Source organism: Calliphora vicina, chromosome 1 (assembly GCF_958450345.1).
Source record: "Calliphora vicina chromosome 1, idCalVici1.1, whole genome shotgun sequence".
Taxonomy (NCBI): Eukaryota; Metazoa; Arthropoda; class Insecta; order Diptera; family Calliphoridae; genus Calliphora; species Calliphora vicina.
The window spans coordinates 131691189-131712222 of NC_088780.1; the positions used below are offsets into that span (position 1 = coordinate 131691189).

The 21034-nt window shown below is 32.3% G+C and overlaps 4 protein-coding genes and 1 non-coding gene across 5 annotated transcripts in view; 2 read left to right on the forward strand and 3 right to left on the reverse strand.

The window, feature by feature from the left end:
- The first annotated feature begins 3025 nt into the window (after positions 1–3025).
- On the forward strand, positions 3026–4744 carry Sce (E3 ubiquitin-protein ligase Sce). The gene is made up of 2 exons (XM_065515838.1): positions 3026–4192; positions 4253–4744. The coding sequence occupies exons 1-2, from the start codon at positions 3088–3090 to the stop codon at positions 4468–4470; spliced, it is 1323 nt and encodes a 440-aa protein (XP_065371910.1). The 5' UTR covers positions 3026–3087; the 3' UTR covers positions 4471–4744.
- A 1044-nt stretch (positions 4745–5788) lies between these two features.
- LOC135957453 (uncharacterized) lies at positions 5789–7134 on the reverse strand. The gene is made up of 2 exons (XM_065508202.1): positions 6694–7134; positions 5789–6608 (listed from the first exon to the last, which is right to left on the reverse strand). The coding sequence occupies exons 1-2, from the start codon at positions 6712–6714 to the stop codon at positions 6171–6173; spliced, it is 459 nt and encodes a 152-aa protein (XP_065364274.1). The 5' UTR covers positions 6715–7134; the 3' UTR covers positions 5789–6170.
- Positions 7135–8167: 1033 nt separating this feature from the next.
- On the forward strand, positions 8168–11191 carry YL-1 (Vacuolar protein sorting-associated protein YL-1). Its single transcript, XM_065508214.1, has 4 exons — positions 8168–8424; positions 8485–8912; positions 10273–10546; positions 10612–11191. Exons 1-4 carry the CDS (start codon positions 8291–8293, stop codon positions 10814–10816), a joined length of 1041 nt encoding a protein of 346 aa, XP_065364286.1. The 5' UTR covers positions 8168–8290; the 3' UTR covers positions 10817–11191.
- A 154-nt stretch (positions 11192–11345) lies between these two features.
- The window catches only part of unc80 (unc80, NALCN channel complex subunit), a 28279-nt gene continuing 18590 nt past the window's right edge, over positions 11346–21034 (reverse strand). The window contains exons 19-31 of the mRNA XM_065515839.1: positions 20165–20675; positions 19919–20056; positions 19528–19847; positions 16494–17035; positions 16227–16437; positions 15611–16165; positions 15244–15547; positions 14450–15180; positions 14165–14383; positions 12628–14094; positions 12398–12566; positions 11675–12342; positions 11346–11614 (exon numbers count right to left, since the gene is read on the reverse strand). Of these exons, the coding sequence (XP_065371911.1) occupies positions 11390–11614; positions 11675–12342; positions 12398–12566; positions 12628–14094; positions 14165–14383; positions 14450–15180; positions 15244–15547; positions 15611–16165; positions 16227–16437; positions 16494–17035; positions 19528–19847; positions 19919–20056; positions 20165–20675 (6060 nt within the window). The 3' untranslated portion in view covers positions 11346–11389. The remainder of the gene's footprint in view (positions 11615–11674; positions 12343–12397; positions 12567–12627; positions 14095–14164; positions 14384–14449; positions 15181–15243; positions 15548–15610; positions 16166–16226; positions 16438–16493; positions 17036–19527; positions 19848–19918; positions 20057–20164; positions 20676–21034) is intronic.
- TRNAT-CGU (transfer RNA threonine (anticodon CGU)) lies at positions 19224–19295 on the reverse strand. The gene has a single exon. It is a non-coding gene; the product is annotated as a tRNA-Thr (tRNA).

Here is a 21034-nt window from a genome sequence, read left to right on the forward strand (position 1 = left end):
TTCTAAAGAAAACTTGATCAGACTCTGAAAAGGTTTTCTAAAGAAAACTTGATCAGACTCTGAAAAGGTTTTCTAAAGAAAACTTGATCAGACTCTGAAAAGGTTTTCTAAAGAAAACTTGATCAGACTCTGAAAAGGTTTTCTAAAGAAAACTTGATCAGACTCTGAAAAGGTTTTCTAAAGAAAACTTGATCAGACTCTGAAAAGGTTTTCTAAAGAAAACTTGATCAGACTCTGAAAAGGTTTTCTAAAGAAAACTTGATCAGACTCTGAAAAGGTTTTCTAAAGAAAACTTGATCAGACTCTGAAAAGGTTTTCTAAAGAAAACTTGATCAGACTCTGAAAAGGTTTTCTAAAGAAAACTTGATCAGACTCTGAAAAGGTTTTCTAAAGAAAACTTGATCAGACTCTGAAAAGGTTTTCTAAAGAAAACTTGATCAGACTCTGAAAAGGTTTTCTAAAGAAAACTTGATCAGACTCTGAAAAGGTTTTCTAAAGAAAACTTGATCAGACTCTGAAAAGGTTTTCTAAAGAAAACTTGATCAGACTCTGAAAAGGTTTTCTAAAGAAAACTTGATCAGACTCTGAAAAGGTTTTCTAAAGAAAACTTGATCAGACTCTGAAAAGGTTTTCTAAAGAAATTTGATCAGACTCTGAAAAGGTTTTCTAAAGAAAACTTGATCAGACTCTGAAAAGGTTTTCTAAAGAAAACTTGATCAGACTCTGAAAAGGTTTTCTAAAGAAAACTTGATCAGACTCTGAAAAGGTTTTCTAAAGAAAACTTGATCAGACTGTGACAAGTTTTTCTAAAGAAAACTTGATCAGACTCTGAAGAGGTTTTCTAAAGAAAACTTGATCAGACTGTGACAAGTTTTTCTAAAGAAAACTTGATCAGACTGTGACAAGTTTCTGTATAGACATTGGCGAAGATAGGGGGTGCTGGGGTAGTCAAAACCACCCTAGACTCGCATCCAAAAGATTTTTTTGGATTTGTAGATTGTCATGGGGTTTTTGGAACCCAAAAAGTTAAAAAATATTCCAATGCGAATCGTACAACGGAGCACATGTAATGTTTGGTTTTTACAAGCTAAAATAAAGGAGTCAAATCCACATTACTATTAGTTGTGCTAGTTGCGAAAGAAGTTTCTCAGATATGCGTAGAATATAACAATGATTACGCAGTGCAATGCTTCAGGAACGAATTTCAAATTTAGCAGTTATTTTTTCAATTCAATTCAATTTATTTATAAAATTATTTGTACAAATATAGAGAGTTTAGATATAAATAAATCTTTTCAACTCAAAAATAGTATTTTGTCTAACTAATATAATAAGGAACAAATAACAACAATGCTATCATCATATAGTTTTCGAAATCACCATATACTAAGTTTACAACAGATTTTAACAAATTTAACCTTTTTCTAAACTAAAATTCATCTTTATAAAAAATTTAAAATTCAATTTTATAAATAATACAATAATAAGTATAATAAAATTATAAAATTTTTATATTACAAACTCTAGGTCCGGCACCACCACCCTTGCCCTCATTGGTGCCAAAAACTAAAGTAAGTTTTGCTATTACGAATTTAAAAATAGTTACAATATAAATATAAAACACTAGCTTTAAAATATGTGAAAGGATTTTATAAAAAAGTTAATGAATACAATTAATACCAAATTTCTTGTTTGTATTTACATAATTGCATAACATTCCACTGAAAGCATAAAAAATTTCCTGCGATTTTAAAAAATCTTGATACTTTTCTTAAGACGTTCGCTCCGCTATAATTATTTTATGATTTTACAGTGGTCAAGATTCGATCCAGCCTATATCTAGTCAAACTACTTACAATAACAGGAAAGTAATTTATAAAAAGTTAAAAGACTCTAGCTATAACAGTACTTTAGATATTCGAAAATAAATATTTACTTTGTATGATCTAATACCACCCATTTACAATACGATCAATGGTACCAAAATCACACATGCAAATTACTTACATTAATAACAATCCCCCTCTCTTTAAGACAAACAATATCGGTTTGCTGTTTAGGCGTGATTGCGGAACAAACATACAACCTTACAAAACATTTATATATTTATATGGTTAACACCATTTCAGAAGAAGACCACGCCGACGACCCGACTGGTCGGAAATGATGAAGGAACTAAAAAGTGGCAGGAAATTACGGCATGTGGAGTGCAATGACAGGTAACATAAAATTTATTAAATTTTGAAAAATTTTCTTTTTAATTTTTCAAAATTTTAGATCTCAACCTATACTCCTTCGATGACCAAAGTGGATAATTAACAAAATATACCAAGTAGTCAGACTCTAATTTTTTTAAAATTACTCTCTTATATATATGGGTACAGTGTAAGTTCAGAGAAATGTTAACCAATGAAATGTCTTGAAATTTTTACTTTTAAATTTTGATAATAAAAAGTCGAAACCGACTTTTTGGTCGGAAAATAGTTGAACAATCGCTTATGTTTCCTCAAAGCTCAAAGCTTTTTCTATACAAAATTCTTCCAGCATTCTTCTATGAAAACTAAAAGTTTTTTACATATCGTATATATGTACTCGAATTGCAGAAACTTTTAGGAATGTTTTTGATAATAAACATGCCAAATTAGTAATGTAAATTTGTTTACTATTTTATAAAATGAAATCTAACTATTATCGACTTGATACATTTTATTTTTAACATTACAAAAGGCGCATTAATAAATGTAGAAACCACGTATTTTTTACATGAAATGGTAAAAAGTTGAAAAAAGTCGAAAATAGTCAGAAAGTCGAAAAAAATTGTTTTAACTAAAAGGTCGAAAGTTCGAAAAGTCGACATTTTAAAAAACGAAAAAAGTCGAACTATAGAACCCTATTGTGAATGTCATACTTCGAAATACAACCCTGGTGCTGCTGAAAATCAACGATTAAACTGCAGCCAACTTCAGGCCGTATTTACTGTATTATATTTTTCGACGAAAAAAACAATTTGCAAAGAATAAAAGTTTTTGTATTTTAAGGAAAATTTGAATAATAATTTGTGTACATTACAAAAAACAAATAAATAACATGGCTTCTTTAGAACCAGCACAAAATAAAACGTGGGACTTATCGTTGTACGAGTTGCAACGCAAACCACAAGAAATCATTACAGACAATACAGAAATTGCAGTTTCACCCAGAAGTCTACACAGTGAACTAATGTGTCCCATATGTTTGGATATGCTAAAGAAAACAATGACCACTAAGGAGTGTCTGCATCGATTTTGCCAAGATTGCATAATAACAGCATTGCGTTCGGGCAACAAAGAGTGTCCCACTTGCCGGAAAAAACTGGTGTCAAAGAGATCTTTGAGGCCAGATCCAAATTTCGATTTATTAATCTCGAAAATTTATCCCAGTCGTGAAGAGTATGAAGCTATTCAGGAGAAGGTAATGGCTAAATTTAATCAAACTCAGTCACAGCAGGCTTTGGTGAATTCCATAAATGAAGGCATTAAATTGCAAAGTCAGAATAGGCCACAACGTTTTAGGACCAAGGGAAGTGGGGGTGGTGGTGGCGCTGGAGGAGTTGCTGCTACTGCTGCTGTTGGCCCAGTTCGAGCTTCTAATGCTAATCATAATTCATCCCATTCACACAATGTATCGAATGAGAGTAATACAAATGGTAATGAAAGTGATACAAATACTAGAGAAAGTACCACCACAACAACAGCACCGCCAGTTGTGACCGTTGCTATAAATGCTCCAACTACAACTGCTTCAACCCATTCCAATACCACAACTATTGCTGTGGCTTCATCTGTTACCGTAGGCATTGCAGCTAGTACTTCATCAACTCGCATGGATGATGGTGGCTCCAATCCACCCTCTGTACGTTCCACTCCCTCTCCAGTACCTTCCAATTCGAGCAGCTCAAAACCTAAACGGGCAATGTCCGTATTGACATCTGAACGTTCAGAAGAATCCGAGTCTGACTCTCAAATGGACTGTCGCACCGAGGGTGACTCAAACATAGACACCGAAGGTGAAGGAAATGGTGAATTGGGTATTAATGATGAAATTGAATTGGTTTTCAAACCTCATCCCACAGAAATGGCTGGCGACAATCAGTTAATGAAGGCCTTGAAAGAGAATTGTATACGCTACATAAAGACAACGGCCAATGCTACAGGTATGAGAAAAACATTTTTTATAAATAAAAAATTTTTCAACATTTCATTTTCTTTTCTAGTTGACCACTTGAGCAAGTATTTGGCTTTACGTTTAACTCTTGATTTGGGTTCCGAACTTCCCGAAGCTTATCGTATGCTCAACTTTTGCATCTATGTTGCTCCTCAACCCTCTCAGTTGGTTATTTTGAACGGCAATCAAACTTTACATCAAGTGAATGAGAAATTCTGGAAAGTCAATAAACCCATGGAAATGTTTTATTCGTGGAAGAAATCATAAATATGTTAAGTTGAAGCATCAAATTAAGATTCAGAATATCACTTCTTATTATAAAATATTTTCGTAGTTTTTAAAATAATGTTTAATTTAAAATTAAGAGTTTTAAGTATAGTTTGCATATTTTTTCACCCAAAATCATATTGACATTTGTTGTTATACTCATCCTTCCTTAGAGAAACAGTTCTTTCAGCAATAATAAATTAAAATGCTTTTTATTGTAAGATCAATGTCTATGTTATTGAATTAATAAAAAAGATTTAGTATTTAACAAAAAGTCATTAAATCTTGCTATTTTAAACGATTTTTCTTATATTTCTTCAAAGGAATAATGACTGAATGAGAAAATTTCTGAAAAATCGTCAGTACAATAGAGAAGCTGGCGAACAAAACTATACATGCTCTATGAAGTCACGAAATATTTTCAATCAAAACCAGTTCGCTCCTACCTTAAAAAAATATCGAAAAATAACTTTTCCACTCGGTCACACACTTAAAAGTGTATTTGGGATTATTGCCGCGCTAGGAGCATATTTTCTATTATTTTGTCTTGTAGCTGTCTCACGAATTTTTTTTATAATTTTTGTTTGTTTTCAAATTGCCGCAAATCTTGATTAGCCATTTTTATTAAATTTAAAAAATTTATTGTGCGAAAAAATTCCAGAAATTATTTTATGGAAATAAAATAGATATTGAAATAACGGCAAAACGAAGTTTTTTATATGGTTTTCTTATATATTATTTATGTTTTAGTCCTCTTTCATGTAAAAAATTAAAGTTTCCATTGTTTTTTGACCATCATAAGAATATAGAGACGAATAATTAGGGTTTTGACAATTATGGTACCTTATATTACGGAATATAGTTTTCATGCCTTCGATGCTTTAAAATAACAAATCTGCTTCTTTCTTCTGTTTTGTGATTTATTAAATAAAATATAAAATTAAGGTACATTTAAAAAAGCAAACAAAAAAATACAAATATATACATAAAATATAGCTACTATATAAAATCCTTTCCCGAAGGATACATTATCGTTGTTTTATGTAATTTCAATAAAATTAAATTTAAGGTAATTTTGAATTTTTAAATTTATTTAATATTCTGAATACAATTTGAAAATTCTCAAATATTATTGGAAATTTTTAAATATAAATGGAAACTTCTAAATATTCTGAAATTTAAATGGAAATTTCTGAAATACATATAATTATAAATTTCTGAAATAGAATTGGAAATTTCTGAAATACAATTAGAAACTTCTGAAATACAATTGGAAATCGTGTAGTTCATTATTTCTGAAATACAATTGGCAACTTATAGAAAACAACGGCCAGATATCAAAATTGTTGATAAAGTAGATAATGATAATTTTATATTTTTAGAATTCTCTACATATACTAGCAAGTAATAAAAAAAACTTTTAATGTACATAATACAAGGGACGCAAAAGGAGTATTTAGCAAAATTCTAAATTAAAGCTTTTTAAAATAAGTAAAATAATGTCTAGTTCTATTTTCACATTTAAAAAAATACTTTGTTTGAATGATAATAAAAACACAAAGAAAATCTGATAGTCGGTCGATAAGTTAAAACAGGGTAATTTTCTTCATGTGAATTAAACTTTTTACAAATATTTGTTGAAAGCACTTTTGGTTTCAGTTCCTGAGTACATATGTTACTCTTAGATACGATACTTATACTCATTGATTTAGTTTCTCTAGAATAGCATTTTTATACTCCTTATACTCGCCACTTAATTCAATGCTATTGCGCATTTCGCCCTGGATGCGAAATAAACAACGTGTTATGTTGTCACTATCTCCTGTTTGAATTTGATTATGCAGTTCCTTCTCCAGGTGATATGGTAAACCCTTATCTACAAGTACATCTAATTCATCAAGTGTTAAAATGGCTGCATTTGCTCTCATATATTGGCCACACTGCTCATAGACTTCTACAAACTGTTCTGTTGTTGATTTGTCACCACTGCGCGCTTGTTGCAAGAAACTTTTCAACAAAGCCAGGCCCTGTCGATTGATAAGGGTTTCTTGAACGCTAAACTGATAAATACGTTGTACTTCATCAACGGTCATTTCCCGGCAGCCGCAAAAACATTTAAGCAAACGTTGGGCAGAATTCTAAAAGTTATAAAGTTTTCATTTAATTCATAATAAAACTAGTAAAGTACACTAAAGGTTCCTAAGTATATGATGAAGTTTTTACCTGGTATGATCTCATTGACATTTTGTTTTTAATCTTGTTGATATAATTAAGATTATTTCCACCTGCTACAAAAAAAAATATTTTATCACCAAGTTCAAGGCGATTTAATTTTCTTATTGGAGTTTCTTTTTATTTTACAAAGATGTTGCAAATTTTCTTTCTTTTAATTCATTTCAAATTCATATTGCACTTTTTGGAATTTATATTGAAAATTTAATTTTTGTGAAATAATTATACAGCGGTTGTAGAGTTGTTTGTATTAAAAGATGACAAATTTTCTAAATATTTGTGTAATAGGCAACTGCACTACTTGTTCAAAGGTTTTGTGTTAATTTATATCAATTTCTTTGCCAAATTGTGCTAACAAAATTTCACATGCCTAATCTATTTTTTTTCTATTGTTTGGGTACATAAAGATAGTGACATCCAGGGATGGAAAATAATTTTTTTCTTTATCAACATATTCCAAATATAATTTTTATTATTCACATTAGAAAATACATAGGAAATACTGACAAACCCAATATGTTCTATATAAAATACTGTTATACACAAAAGCTTCTATATAAAATACTGTTATAAAATAATATTTTTATAGAAATACAGCTATCCCCAATATTTTTGTAAGCTCTTCTATAGAAAATAATTTTATAAAGAAAATTTTCTGTGTAAAATACTGTTATACTATAATACTCAAAACCTTCTGTAGAAAATACCGTAATAAAAAAACTAAAAACTTTTTGAGCGTATCAAATTAATCACTTGAAGTATTTAGGTTATTTGAATATGAAATAAAAAAAAAATATCATATCAAATCAACTTTTCCATTCCTGGTTACAATTGTCAAATCATTTTATGGTGATGCCACATCATCTTATAACATCACAAACAGCAGTAGAGTATCCAAACCCGAAACCGGTCAATCGTTTTTTTAAAAATGTTTTCTTTAACATTTCGATTTTTTAAAAACCGTGTTCTTAAGACTGTTAACTGGTTTCACAAATGTTCATCACTTATATATGATTTTTCAAAATATTTACTTATTTTATAGAAAATTATGGCATTTGACAATATTTCTTAAAGGATAAAAATAATTGCTAAATTTAGAAAAAAATGTCTATAAAAATATAAAACGATTAACCGTTTTTTTACAATGACAAAATCGAAACCATTTTTTAAATATATATATACTTTTGCTGATTTGGTTCAAAAATTAAGTATAATGATAAAGTGTTTAAAATTGTAAGTAAATTTATTCATAACAACAAATAAATTCTTTAAAAATACATTTCCATGAGTAATGCTAATTTAATTTTTAAGCTTCAAAAACCAATATGGCTGCTGATTATCACTCTACAAAATTAATAAAGATTATCTAGATTATCACCCACTACTGTAATATTTACTTAAGATCTGGCAACGCAATGTTATTTGGCATTTAGTTAATTTATAAAATTTCGGGAAAATTCACAAGGGTTGTGTTTATTTTTATTATTTGAAGAAAAAAATTGGCGTTTTAAAATATTTAGAGAAATAAACTAATAATTTAAACAATAATAGTCGGTTTTTTGTGTAAATTAGCAAGAAAAAAAATATCATGGCATCTCAACGAGCACGACGTTCAAATGCCGGTAATAGAATTGCAAAATTGTTAGACAATGAGGAGGAGGATGACTTCTATAAAACCTCCTATGGTGGCTTCCAAGAAGAAGAAGAGGATAAAGAATATGAGTAAGTTAATGCTAACCAATGCTAAGGGATTAAAATTATAAACCCCAACTTTAAATCTAGACAAAAGGACGAGGAGGAAGATGTTGTGGATTCTGACTTCAGTATCGACGAAAATGACGAACCCGTTTCAGATCATGATGATGAAGAAGGCAAAAAGCGTAAACGTACTGGTGTTAACACTAAAGCGTATAAAGAACCAAAACCTGTGAAAAAAGATGAAAAAAATGCAACGAGTCCAGTCAAAAAGAAAGCTACTAAAGTACTTAAAAGAAAAGTACGTCCAAAATTTACAGTGCTCGATTCAGCCCGAAAGTCAATTAGAGCCTCTACTGCCATTAAGACACAAGCGACAAAAATTCGTCTAAAAGAAATGGATGATGCTCGGAAAAAAAAGAAGAAAGTGAAAAAACTAGAGGAATACATGCCAACGCAGGAGGAACTTTTAGAAGAGGCAAAAATAACGGAGGAAGAGAATATTAAATCATTGGGTAGGTGCAAATAAATGAAGTTATTTTCCTTTTAATTTTTCAAATTATAGCTACAATTAGAATAGCAATATATTTTTGTTGATTCGATTCATATGTTCAGAATAGTTTATATTTTAAAATGGCTAATCCTATCTATTTTGTTTATGTATCTTAAATCTAACCCCACTACTCTGAACTTTATGGTACTGACAAAATTATAAAAAAAACTACAAATTTGGCAACTTATGCATCAAAATTGTTATCAAAACATTTCTTTTATAATTTTATCATCGTCTTAAAGTTCAGAACATGGAGACTAGACACTATAATTTGTCAAGCAAAAACAAAGAAATCATATCTTTGAAACAGTAACAAAATACATTTGATTATCATGTATTTTGTTGTAAGAGTAAGGTTTTTGACAACAGATTAAGGTTTTTGGAAATAACATCTCACTATGTTACCCTATGATTAAGAATTATTTTAAACCGATAATGATTTTAGTTGATTTAAAAATGTAAATGAGATCCGAAATATATATTTTGTCGAGGTGAAATTTATCTTTTATACTTTTTAATAAATTTCTTAAAACTTTTGCCAAAAAAAATTGCAAATTACGATTGATATAATATTTTTTATTATAACTCTCATCTAACAATTTTATATAATTTGCTGAACGGGTTTTAGATCCGTGGTATATCGAATAATTGATTCGCATAATATTTATGTACCCCTTATTATGAGTGTTTTTTTTTCTTTTATAAATATCCAGGATATATATAATTCATATAAATATCCTGGAAGGTTGAAATCAACTTTCTGAAGCTTCCAAATAACTTACATACGTGATTAATATATTGATTTTTCAGCCAATGTTTTTTCAACCAAAATAGTTTTCATCAAAATTATTTTTTAAAAAAGGGTGAAGGGAATGAATGTAAGAATATGTCATTCTTACATTTTTTCTCTTTATATTTGGATTTTGGTCAAAAGACGGCGTTTTCATTTTCGACTCATGAACAAAATTTTATTACTGTATAACTTCTAAGCAAAAAAAGAACACGAAACATAATTTACACCATGAGTCTTAGAATATATATCACTATTAGCTTTGAACAAATTTAAAATAATTGCATCCCTTTAGCGTCGTGTATTACAGCAAACATTTCGTTTAACTTTCTCTGAAGAAGTAAAATAACTACTCTTATTAACTTTACTATTAAAATGCAGTTAGCGGAATATTTGAATATGCCGTTACCGTTGTTATTCAAATTACATATCATGTTATTTTTAATTTTTTCAATCTTTGAGATTCATAATAAAACAATTTGCAAACAATTTTATGTTAACAAAATAATGTATTTTATTTTAAAAATTTTAGAAAAATTTCGAAAATTGGAATTGGAGAAAAAGAAAACCCGCCCTACAAAGCGAATTTTTAGTGGTCCAATGATACGCTATCATTCTATGACAATGCCAGTTGTTCGTAAACATACTCGAGGTTATAGTGCTCCCCATGATCCTAATGATCCAAAATCAAAATGTGAACGAACATTTATTTCCTTGGAAAACGACTTGGATGAAAAAGTTTTTCAGAATATATTCAAATCAAAAAGGCTACAACGAAACTCAGGCTATCTATGTCCAATTACAAAGTGAGTACAAATAAAAAAAACATTTTGTAAATAATTACAATGGTACAAACATTTTTCAATTAAAGATTACCCGCTCGCTACTTTGATCCTGTAACTCAACAGCCGTATTACAGTATACAGGCTTTTAAAATCCTACGAGAAGCTTACTATATGCAGCTAGAGGATCGGGGTAATACCGAAAATCCGGAAATGCAAAAATGGCTTGACTGGCGTAAAACGATTAAAGAGAATCGTTTAAAAGCCGTAGCTAATAAAATAAACAATTCATAATTTTTGCTCAAATAGGCTCCATTAAAAAAATCATCCAACATAATGTAAGTTTTGTTTTCTAATAATTTTTATTTTTTATATTTTGAATATCATTACTTATTTCATATTTATAACTCACACAACATATAGTGCAAAAAACATTTAACATTTATATAAACTATATAAAATCTACAAAAAAATAAATAGGTTTAATTTGACTCTTCTTTACTTAAAATGTTTATGTTCGATTTTGGAAATTATTCATTCTATATAATATAATAGATGAAAATCAATTAGATATATAAGTAAAAATTGTTTTCATAATTTTAGGTTTTAATTATATTACTTCAATATATAATTTATATTAAAATTAAAGAATGTAATCTTTGACATCTACTTTCTGAGATAATATTTTACTTTTATTTTTCTAACAATATTTATGGTTAAATTATTACTATGGATAGAATTTTTAAGTACAAATTCCGTTACTTCAGTCTACAAAAACACCAAAAATATCAATCTCTTCTCGTTCTCAATAAACTTTTCAAACTAATCGCTACTTTGTCTCTAGTTTTCCGAGTTAAACTGTGATTGTTATATAAGCGTGTCTTCATCTTGTCCCTCATACACCATTAACAAGGAATGCTGCGAGGGTGAGCGCCCCAAAGTCAATCCTCCTAATGAACCATCCGGTGATAATAGGCCTGTCTGTAAGCTGTTGGTATCACGGTATCCCGATGTTGAAGATGTTTGTGATACTGAATCCCACGATATTTCACCTATAGGCTTAGGATGTTCTTCCTGTGACAATGCAGTAACCTGTAATTGTTGTTGGCTTGTATAAACTTTTTTATAAATAGAATCGCATTCAAAACTTACTATACTGGGTGGTTCCATTGGTGTTAGCCCACGTTTTCTTAAACGGAACGTTTTTCTGCTGGCTGCCTTTGTTCTTTGCAAACGCGATCTTGTATGATCACCTGAACTGTCTTCGGCTGGACTTTCCGGTGATAAAGGTGTTGTTGAAGTCTCTCCAGAAGAGTGCCTAAATTCTACAGAGGATACAAAACGTAATTTAGGTGGTTGGGCCTTAAAAGGTGCCTGTTGTAAACTTTGCGAATGCGAAAGATGCGAGGTGACCCCTGATGGTAGTGCTGTAGCTATAGTAGCAGAACTAGTTCCTTGACTAGATACCACGCCACCAGATCCTGAAGCCCCCATCAATGTAGGAGCTGATCCAACTGCTTGTTCACCACTATGACTTTCGCTTGTTGTATGATGGTCACGGCCAGTGGAGCTACTAGATAAAGATTCTCTAGGTGGGTGTAGGGTTTGTTGAGAGAGTGTGTCACTAGGTGTACAAATGCCACCGGAGCCACTTCTAGAATCAATGGGAACCGCTGAAATATGAGAGTGCGTAGCCTGACCTGTAGTGGTACCTGTAAATATAGAAATTAAGGAAGGTCTTTGTTGTGATTTGTTATGACCATCTGTTCCACTTGTTGCAGCTGGTGTATCACTCTTCTTCAAATCAGAACTTTCGCGATCTAGAAAATATTATAATCTGTAGTAAGGAGACTTTGTCTTATAAATAAATCTTACCATAGCGTTTTTCTTCAAGTTCATCCCGCAAGTCTCTCAGTTCTCTGGCTAATTCTAGCAATAATGCTCCCTTAGACTTAATACCACCTTGAGGTGGTGTACCTCTTAATCGTTCCCTAATAATAAATTGCATGTGTCTTTCATGGTCACCAATGGGTGGCTGAGATATCTAAACATTTGGATCAAACATTTAACTTTTACCAAACTAAAACAAAATTATTTGTACTTACCTTATGTAAAATAAATGGCATTAGTACAATATACAAAGGCGTTCTGTGGGTAACTACAAACTCTAGGAAACTCCACAAATCTGGAGCCGCTTCGTTTCTTCTGCCTAAATCTCTCATAACCCTTACAATCCTGGGCCACTCGGTGGATAAACGATTCTCAAAACATATACAAACAATCCTTAGAGCAAGAAATGCCGCTTGATATAAAGAACCAGCAATTCGGGCAGGTCTCTTTGCATCTCTACTGCCGGTAAAAGTTAACGAACCAGTTCTTAGATCACCGCCAACACGGTTTATTTGGGAAACGGCTTGTCCCGTTCTGCCAGCAGGTGGACTCATTGCGTTTAGTACTGCAGTAAGTAAATAACTTACATCGGTCATCTTTAATTCTCCCACGTCGGATACACCACGACCGGAACATACTTTCAAGCACAAGGGCATTATCAAATGCATTAGATATCCTTCGGCCTTCTCCTGGGTGGCAAACTCTGCACTACCACCACAGATCTGAACCAAAGAAAAACAATCTACTGGGCTGACAACTTGTAATGCAACCAAACGCACCACAGTGGAGCAGAAGAAGGCCGGCGGATTCTGAGACATAAGAGCTGCGCCTGCACTTGATACACCCTCAGGAGCCGAGGAACCCGGTTCGTTAACAATAAGATTTTGCACAGTACCAATCAAAGTCTTCATTTGTTGCCAATGCAAGACATATGGATGCCTGACTATGGTTTCGTGAATTCCTTTTAATAAACCAGCTGCCGCTTCCCAATCGGTGTTACGACGTATAGAGGGTTTCTTAGATATTTTAAGGAAAACCTTGTCGATTCTTCTCAGTATGGTAACTAGAGCATTACGTAAAGTATCATTAGACCAGTCGGCTCGTGGTAAAACTGCCTGCATATACCTTTGAAGACCACGACAAGCCATTGATTCCGGGTCATAGGGAGAAACTTTGAGCAAAGAATGCGCTATATCTGCCAATCTAATATGACATTTTGCATCTAAAACCTCTGTAGCCTTGCTCTCATCTTTTGGCAATTTCTTGGAAAGTTCCTGCAAACGCGTTGTAGATTTACTTAAGAAGTCCCCTACCACCGAAAGTAAAACATCTCTAGGTCTACGATACTCTGTACGTATCATTTCCGAGTCTTCTCCCGAATCCATAACATTTTTAGTGCGTGGATCAGTTATATATTTTGAATGAGATTCTTCTTCAAAATCTAGCCCTGGAGAACATGGAGGCCCTCGACTGCAGTTTCGCTGTGAAGAACCTTTATGCTCAGGACTATTTCGATAGGGACCATTGTAGCTCTTAGCTAAACCTTCGCAATTATGTACCATGGTACGTATCGCTACTGCCAATTGCAGGATAATATCACGTTCCGATTTCCCTTGCAGAGGTATATAGCTAGGAGATTGTATTTGTTGCAGATAGCAAGGTAATATCGCCTCTAGGATAATCTGAAATATAGGTTAATATCCAGCAATAAGGTTCGATTAGTCATAACAGCTTGGAACAGTAAATACTTACCAGCATTTGATAACCTCTAGTACTTTCTGCAGAATAGGATACTACCATTACACAGAGTGTTATACAATCCAATACAGTAACATCACCATCTTCATCGTGATAACAAAAATCTATAGCTTTCAAAGGTTTTGGTTCTTTGACCAATTCTCCAATATTTAAAGGATCGGGTGAAGGATCCTCTAAACTTAGTAACAGATTAAATAAGCAACTGGATTGCACCTGTAAAATATAAATTTAAATGTTTGCTTAACACTTCGTTTTAGTTTTCTCTATGAATTAAATTACCTTATGAGCTTCTCCATAAATACCATCTTCATCGGTATCCAATATAGCTGATACGGAACCAAACATTTGCAATATAAAAGGCTTGCGATTTAACAAATAAAATTGTTTGACAGCATATTCTATTGTTGTAGTAATCAACTTGTTTGTTTGATGCAACGAATATATTTGCAGCAATGTGGGCATAATCATAAAATAACCATTAGTAGAGAAAATATTTTTAAAATTGAAGGCCGCATTAATATAAGTTGCCATTACATAACGCATTATACAAGAATCTTCTGCATGAAGGAATGCGGCCCCAGACAAAACATTTAAGAACAGTTGTATATCGGCCGAATAAGCAAAATTGCCTGCCATTGCCTCAAACATGCGAGCTATCAAGCGGACCCACATAAATTTATGTAATACATCCAATCCCAACAACACTTTGCCATATTCTCCTCCCTGATGTAAATCCAAATCAACTTCAAGAGCTTTTCGAGGAAATGAAGGCAACTTCATAAGTTCCTCATGCAAAAACACTACTCTTTGCACTACCATGTCCACATTCTTTAAAATCGCCCAAGTTAAGTGGACTTTACCAATTTCTACAAATTTTTTCGTTAACTCCTGTTTTTGTAAGGCCAAAAATGATTCATCTGGTTTAAGTAACACCAATCGTACTTCGGGATATTGTGATCTCTTGAAGAAATACAAGTCGCGAATATACCAGTTGGGATTTAGAATTTTGTCTGTAAAAGAAATGGAATAATAAATTTATTGACGTTATTGAAATATAAAGTCCTTGTACATACTGCTTTTGTAATCCACCAAACAATAATTATTTATATACTTTTCATCAACTGGGTAATAATCTAAAGCTTCCTTTAATAGCTGACAGAACAATGTATCTTCTTGGACCGGAAACTGAGATGGTATATTACAATCGTCATCTGTTGGACCATGTACAACAATTTTCTTAGCTGCTGGAACATTAGCAGTTAATAAAATTGAAGCATCGCACTGTTCTTTGCGTAAAATTTGCTTCAAGTCCTTAAACATGATGCCATGCACACTATGAACAACCATCCACAGTACCGACAAAGCCGAACCAACAAGCTGAAATAACATACACATAGTACTCAAGGTTAGCGAACATAGCATTTCGAATTTAAAACTTACTTCTTGTTTGAGTTCATTGGAAGATCTTACATAGAACATGATGTAACCAATAATAGAGTTGTATAAAGCAAATGCTGCCTGTTGCGGCAATCTCGGAACAAAACGTATAAGGTGTCTCAATAACTTAAACATTTGATCTTGACGATCTCTAGTTAGTCTCTCAAATACATAACGCAAAAATAAAGCCGATTCCTCCACCAAACAAACCCATATAACTTGATAAGCCACTTCATAAACTGCATTGCCATCGGTACCAATAGCTGCATCGTCTAGACAGCCAACAATTTGCATCACAGAAGAACACAAAACCGAAGGAAACAAAGAATGGGCATGGTGTAAATGCGAAGATATACGCGTACCGTCGATTTCTTCTTCGCCTTCATGATCTTCATGCTCCATACCCGGTTCATGGGAGGCTTGCTGGCTTATCGGTATGGTAGTAATCAGGAAACTATGGCGCTCTGCTCTTTGTTTGTCTCTCTGTTGACGCAAGGCATTGCGTATGGCTTCAGTTTGTTGCATTTTACGACTTTTAGTTGCAGTAACTAGAAAAGGCTGTAATTGAAATTTGTTTTTAAGTCATGTAAAGTTGTTCCGGTTTACCTTTGTAACCTACATGACGATCTTGATTAAGTGTAACATCCATATCTTTAGTTTGTTGCACTGGCATCCATGGCGGATCCACGACTGGCAGACTTTCTATGCCTATTTTCGGAGATGGTAATGTAAACTCTATGCCACCAGGTGGTACTTTGAAAGTAACATCATGAGCATTTTCCTCCATGCGGGGCCAGACATGGAAACGATTCTTCCACAATATTAAATATCTGAATACAATAAATTAAATAATTTAACAATTTAATTAAGAGAATAATTATATTACCTTTGTATGGCCCCAATTCGTACATCTGGATCTTTATTCTTCAAAGCTCTCTGCATAATATCAAAAGCATAGTTTTGTGCCTTAACGGAACCCATTAAAAATACCGCAGCACTTGATGCTGCCGTATCCTGATTAGGTTCCAGCAATAATTCCCAAGCTGCCGGCATAGCCTCTATAACCATTTCCTCTGTTAAGATAACGGCTCCTTTTAACATTGTGGCAAAAGGAAAATGAAAAAGATTTCGTATGTGAAAACGTAAAAATTTCAACATAGGCGGTTCTTCTTGTTCTTTCTTCTCTTTTTCCTGTCGAAAAGCTTTCGCTAACTTTTCAGCCATTTCCAAATCGGGATCATCACTAATGCGATCTTTACGTGAGAGACTATCCTTTCGCTTGGACGGCGATGTTTGCGTAGAACTTTGTTCGGAAACTTTGCGTGCCGATCTAGGTCGTTGTTGATGGGCTTTAGCCGATGATATAACGGTTGGTTCCAAATTTGGATGATCGGAATCGAATGTAAAACCAAATTCTTCGCCATAGACCTAAAAGACAAAGAGCTTTATTAGATTTATAGATACAAAAATGTATGTGTATTTAAAGTATATTTTTTAAGCCGTATTAAGGGTAGCGCTGATTCTGCGGAATGGGATTTTACCATAACTTCTGATTAAATTAAATACCAGAAAGTTATTTAAATTGCTCCTATGTTATAGCAACAATATTTTTTAATCTGCTATATATTTACGAAAGATATGCATGAAGTTGTGTGGGTATTTCATTTAACATATTCCGATAAATCATTCTCCAGTTATGCTTAAATATGTGCTAAACTGCTTAATTTTTCATATCTGTGGACTTTTGACAAAACAGTTTAAGTGTAATTTTAAAATTTTTCAGTAGTGCGCAAAAACTTGATCGATCGATAATTATTTTATTATTTGACCTTAAAGAGTTTCGAGAGTTTTGTATAATTATTTGAGACAAATAATAAAGTTCTTCAAGAAATAATAAAATCATCATAATGATCCTCACACTCATCAATGTAGCCCCAAACACTCAACAATCCAAATTAGGATTGCGTAAATATACCCCAGAAAAGTAATCTAAACCCTCGCCTCTTTTATCAATTTATGTGTGAGAGAAACCTTCAGGATGGCACTTAGAGCATAACTAGGGCAAATCCCAAGTAATAGAAACAATGAAATCTAATAAAATTAAATGAATTAAAAAATACAAAAAAGAAAATATTTACAAATGTATATAGTAGTAGATAATGAGGTAAAATTTAAAAAAATTACTAAAAATAAAGATAAATAATTTTGTTGGGATTTTTTTATACATGCACGAAACATAAACAATTAGTCAATGAGTCCAAACCATATCTAAATTGAACATAAGAAATTATCTGATATCTGATGCGTTTAATTATCTGATAAAAAATCAATTTTTTTATATAAAAACTCAAAATATCTAAATTTGCTAATAACTTGGCCAATAATTGTTTAATCATGAAAAGGACCTCGATCTGTGATCACTCATATTTCTGACAAAAATCGATTTTTTTATAAAAACTCAAAATATTTAAATTTGCTAATAACTTGGCCAATAATTGTTTAATCATGAAAAGGACCTCGATCTGTGATCACTCATATTTCTGACAAAAATCGATTTTTTATATAAAAACTCAAAATATCTAAATTTGCTAATAACTTAGCTAATAAGCGTTTAATTATGAAAAGGAACTCGATATGTGATCACTCATATTTCTGAACAAAAATCGATTTTTTATATAAAAACTCAAAATATCTAAATTCGCTAATAACTTGGCAAATTAGCGTTTAATCAAGAAAATCAGCTCGATCTGTGATCACTCATATTTCTGACAAAAAATCGATTTTTTATATAAAAACTCAAAAAATCTAAATTTGCTAATAACTTGGCTAATAAGCGTTTAATTATGAAAAGGAGCTTGATCTGTGATCACTCATATTTCAGACTTAGGTTTTTGACAACTGACTTATGTTCCTTTTTGTCTCTCAGTAACGCTTCTACATCAAACATAACCCACACCTACATATATAAATAAAAATTATCATTCAACAATACGTTTTTTTGTTCTTTTTAACTATTTTTACCCATTTCAAACCGCTTCTCTCAAATTCGCAAATCGAACACAAACATTTTTTTTAATTTGGACAGGACAACGTCTATCGGGTCAGCTTGTAAAAAATAATTGTTTCATTTAATGAAACATACATATGTATGATATTTATTGTATGTTTATGAAAGCTTTAAGTTTATATAAAGCTTTATACATAAAATTTATTGTAGTACATACATATATTCAATGTTAAAGTGTATCTTGTTCATACAAATAAAGCTTTTATGATATTCATTTCTATAGTAATTAGGAATCTAAAAACTATTTTTAGAAAATTATGGTAGAAGTTTTAAACAATTATTCTTAAGTTAGGTTTAAACAATTAAAAATACTATGATAGCGCTAGTGTGATATGAACCCGGAGCTGTTTTGATATGTACATACATATATTTATGTAAAATAAAATTATCTGTATTTACATCAATATTAAACATTTATAATAAGTATACAATTAAAAAAAATAACAATTTTTTTAAAAAAATAATTAGGAATCACCTGCGAGATTTAAACCCAGACACTGTTTAGATATTTTTGGCGAAGAAAAAAAAATAAAATAAAAAAAATTCGGTTGCCTCCTGTGAGGTTTGAACTCACGACCCCTGGTTTACGAGACCAGTGCTCTACCACTGAGCTAAAGAGGCGGACAGCCAAGCTGCAGCGGAAAAGCTTATAAAAGAAACCGCCTATGGTTTCTCCAACCAAAGTACTACTTAAATGTGTTTAATTAATTTTGATCATTATCAAAAACCACAGCACATATTGTGATGATGAATCATCCATCCATCATTACATATTTATTTTCTATTGTGTATGCCTTTATATGTGTGCAGAATGTATGTTAAGTAGAGGGTTAATCAATTTCTGTCAACATACCTTTCTTGTTGCTTTTACCAAACGTGTGCACGCACGCATATGTCTCTTATAACAATAGGGGTGACAATAACCCTTATGGGTACAATAGTAATTATAACTTCCAATCAAATCAATAACAGCCTTCAGCCATGGCATATTTTTGGCGGTATCATCAGTTTCATTAGAATCTGTGGGAGATTCTGGCTGTTGGTCATCACTGAGTATTCCCGGTGAGCCGTGTTCTTCTTCCCCGCCACTGGCTACACCTTGTTCAGATGTATCGCTACGATCCGATAGGGAAGATACTTTACGTCTCGATTGTATAGAATCTACTCGTTTAACTATAATTTTTTTTATACAAATTTTAATATAAAGTCGTGTTATAAATCACTTTATCATCTATGCTACTTACAATCAGCTTCCATATCTTTGCCATCTTTGGTGTTGCGTCGTAATTTTAATGATCTGCGCTTAAAAGATCCTCCTGTGGTAGTGGCAGTACCACGACGGGATAAAAACGGTCTGACTGCTGATGCTATAGGACGACGAGCTAAAATAAGAAAATTATTTTTATTTGTATAATGCTTTGTTTAGAAATATAAATTTCGAAATAAGTATGTACATATGTTTTTAAATGTTCTTTCATTAAATTCCCCACCTTCTTCGCCTTCTTTTGTCAACGTTGTGTTACTGCTGTTTTCCGACTCATTGTCCGGTTCATGTAAAACAAACGATATTTTTCTTTCCGTTTGGCCAACTGCCACATCATTTCCCGCCGCAATGGATTGTAAACTCTGCGCTGATGTCTGCGAATGACCCATTGAGCTCAAAGCCATGGACCATCTACGATTTGCCTCCCTATAGACCTTTTCCCAAGGTGCCGGTTTATCTTTGTGTAGTAGTTTCGATGCTTTCGGTAAAGTCACATAAATATCACGCAAAAATGCGGTTATTTCGAAAAGTAATACGCATGCAATCAATTTTAAAGCATGTGGACAATCGTTGCCATGGGGATTAACAGAGGTTTCATCTAAGAAATCCTCTTCTTCGTCTTGTTGTAAAAGTTCTCGTTGTTTCTCGGGATCCGTTAAACTGGCATTAACAGCTTCATATTGTAGACGCTCGGTGAAAAGTATTTCTTCCAGACGTGCACCTAACATTTCCGCCCACTGTAAAAATAATTTACTTTAGTATCTTCATATAAAAATATGTATTCGTAAAACCGTTAGAATTATGTGAGTTACAAATTTATTTTTAGCTTTTGCATGTGTGGTGTGTTGTTTACCAAACTACTTTACTCTAATGTTAGAATTCATGCTGTAGATTAGATGATAGCGCATGTAACTAACAGCTGTTATGTCACGGGTTCGATTCCCAGCTGTGACAAGATATAAAGTACACAATGAATTTTTCTGTGTTTTTTGAGATTTGAAAAAGTTTGGAAGAAACATTAAACCAGAAAAATTTGTGTTGATCGATCATAATGGTTACCGACAAAAAACGGAATGAGAAACTTATACCATTGCCG

Bases quoted from the DNA above. Each gene is read 5' to 3' on its own strand.
- LOC135957453 (XM_065508202.1), bottom strand. From the start codon at position 6,714: ATGTCAATGAGATCATACCAG. The intron at 6,609-6,693 runs GTAAAAACTTCA...TATAACTTTTAG, and splicing joins TGTCAATGAGATCATACCAG to AATTCTGCCCAACGTTTGCT.
- Sce (XM_065515838.1), top strand. From the start codon at position 3,088: ATGGCTTCTTTAGAACCAGCACAAAATAAAACGTGGGACTTATCGTTG. The intron at 4,193-4,252 runs GTATGAGAAAAA...TTTCTTTTCTAG, and splicing joins GACAACGGCCAATGCTACAG to TTGACCACTTGAGCAAGTAT.
- YL-1 (XM_065508214.1), top strand. From the start codon at position 8,291: ATGGCATCTCAACGAGCACGACGTTCAAATGCCGGTAATAGAATTGCA. The intron at 8,913-10,272 runs GTAGGTGCAAAT...TAAAAATTTTAG, and splicing joins AGAGAATATTAAATCATTGG to AAAAATTTCGAAAATTGGAA. The intron at 10,547-10,611 runs GTGAGTACAAAT...TTTCAATTAAAG, and splicing joins TATCTATGTCCAATTACAAA to ATTACCCGCTCGCTACTTTG.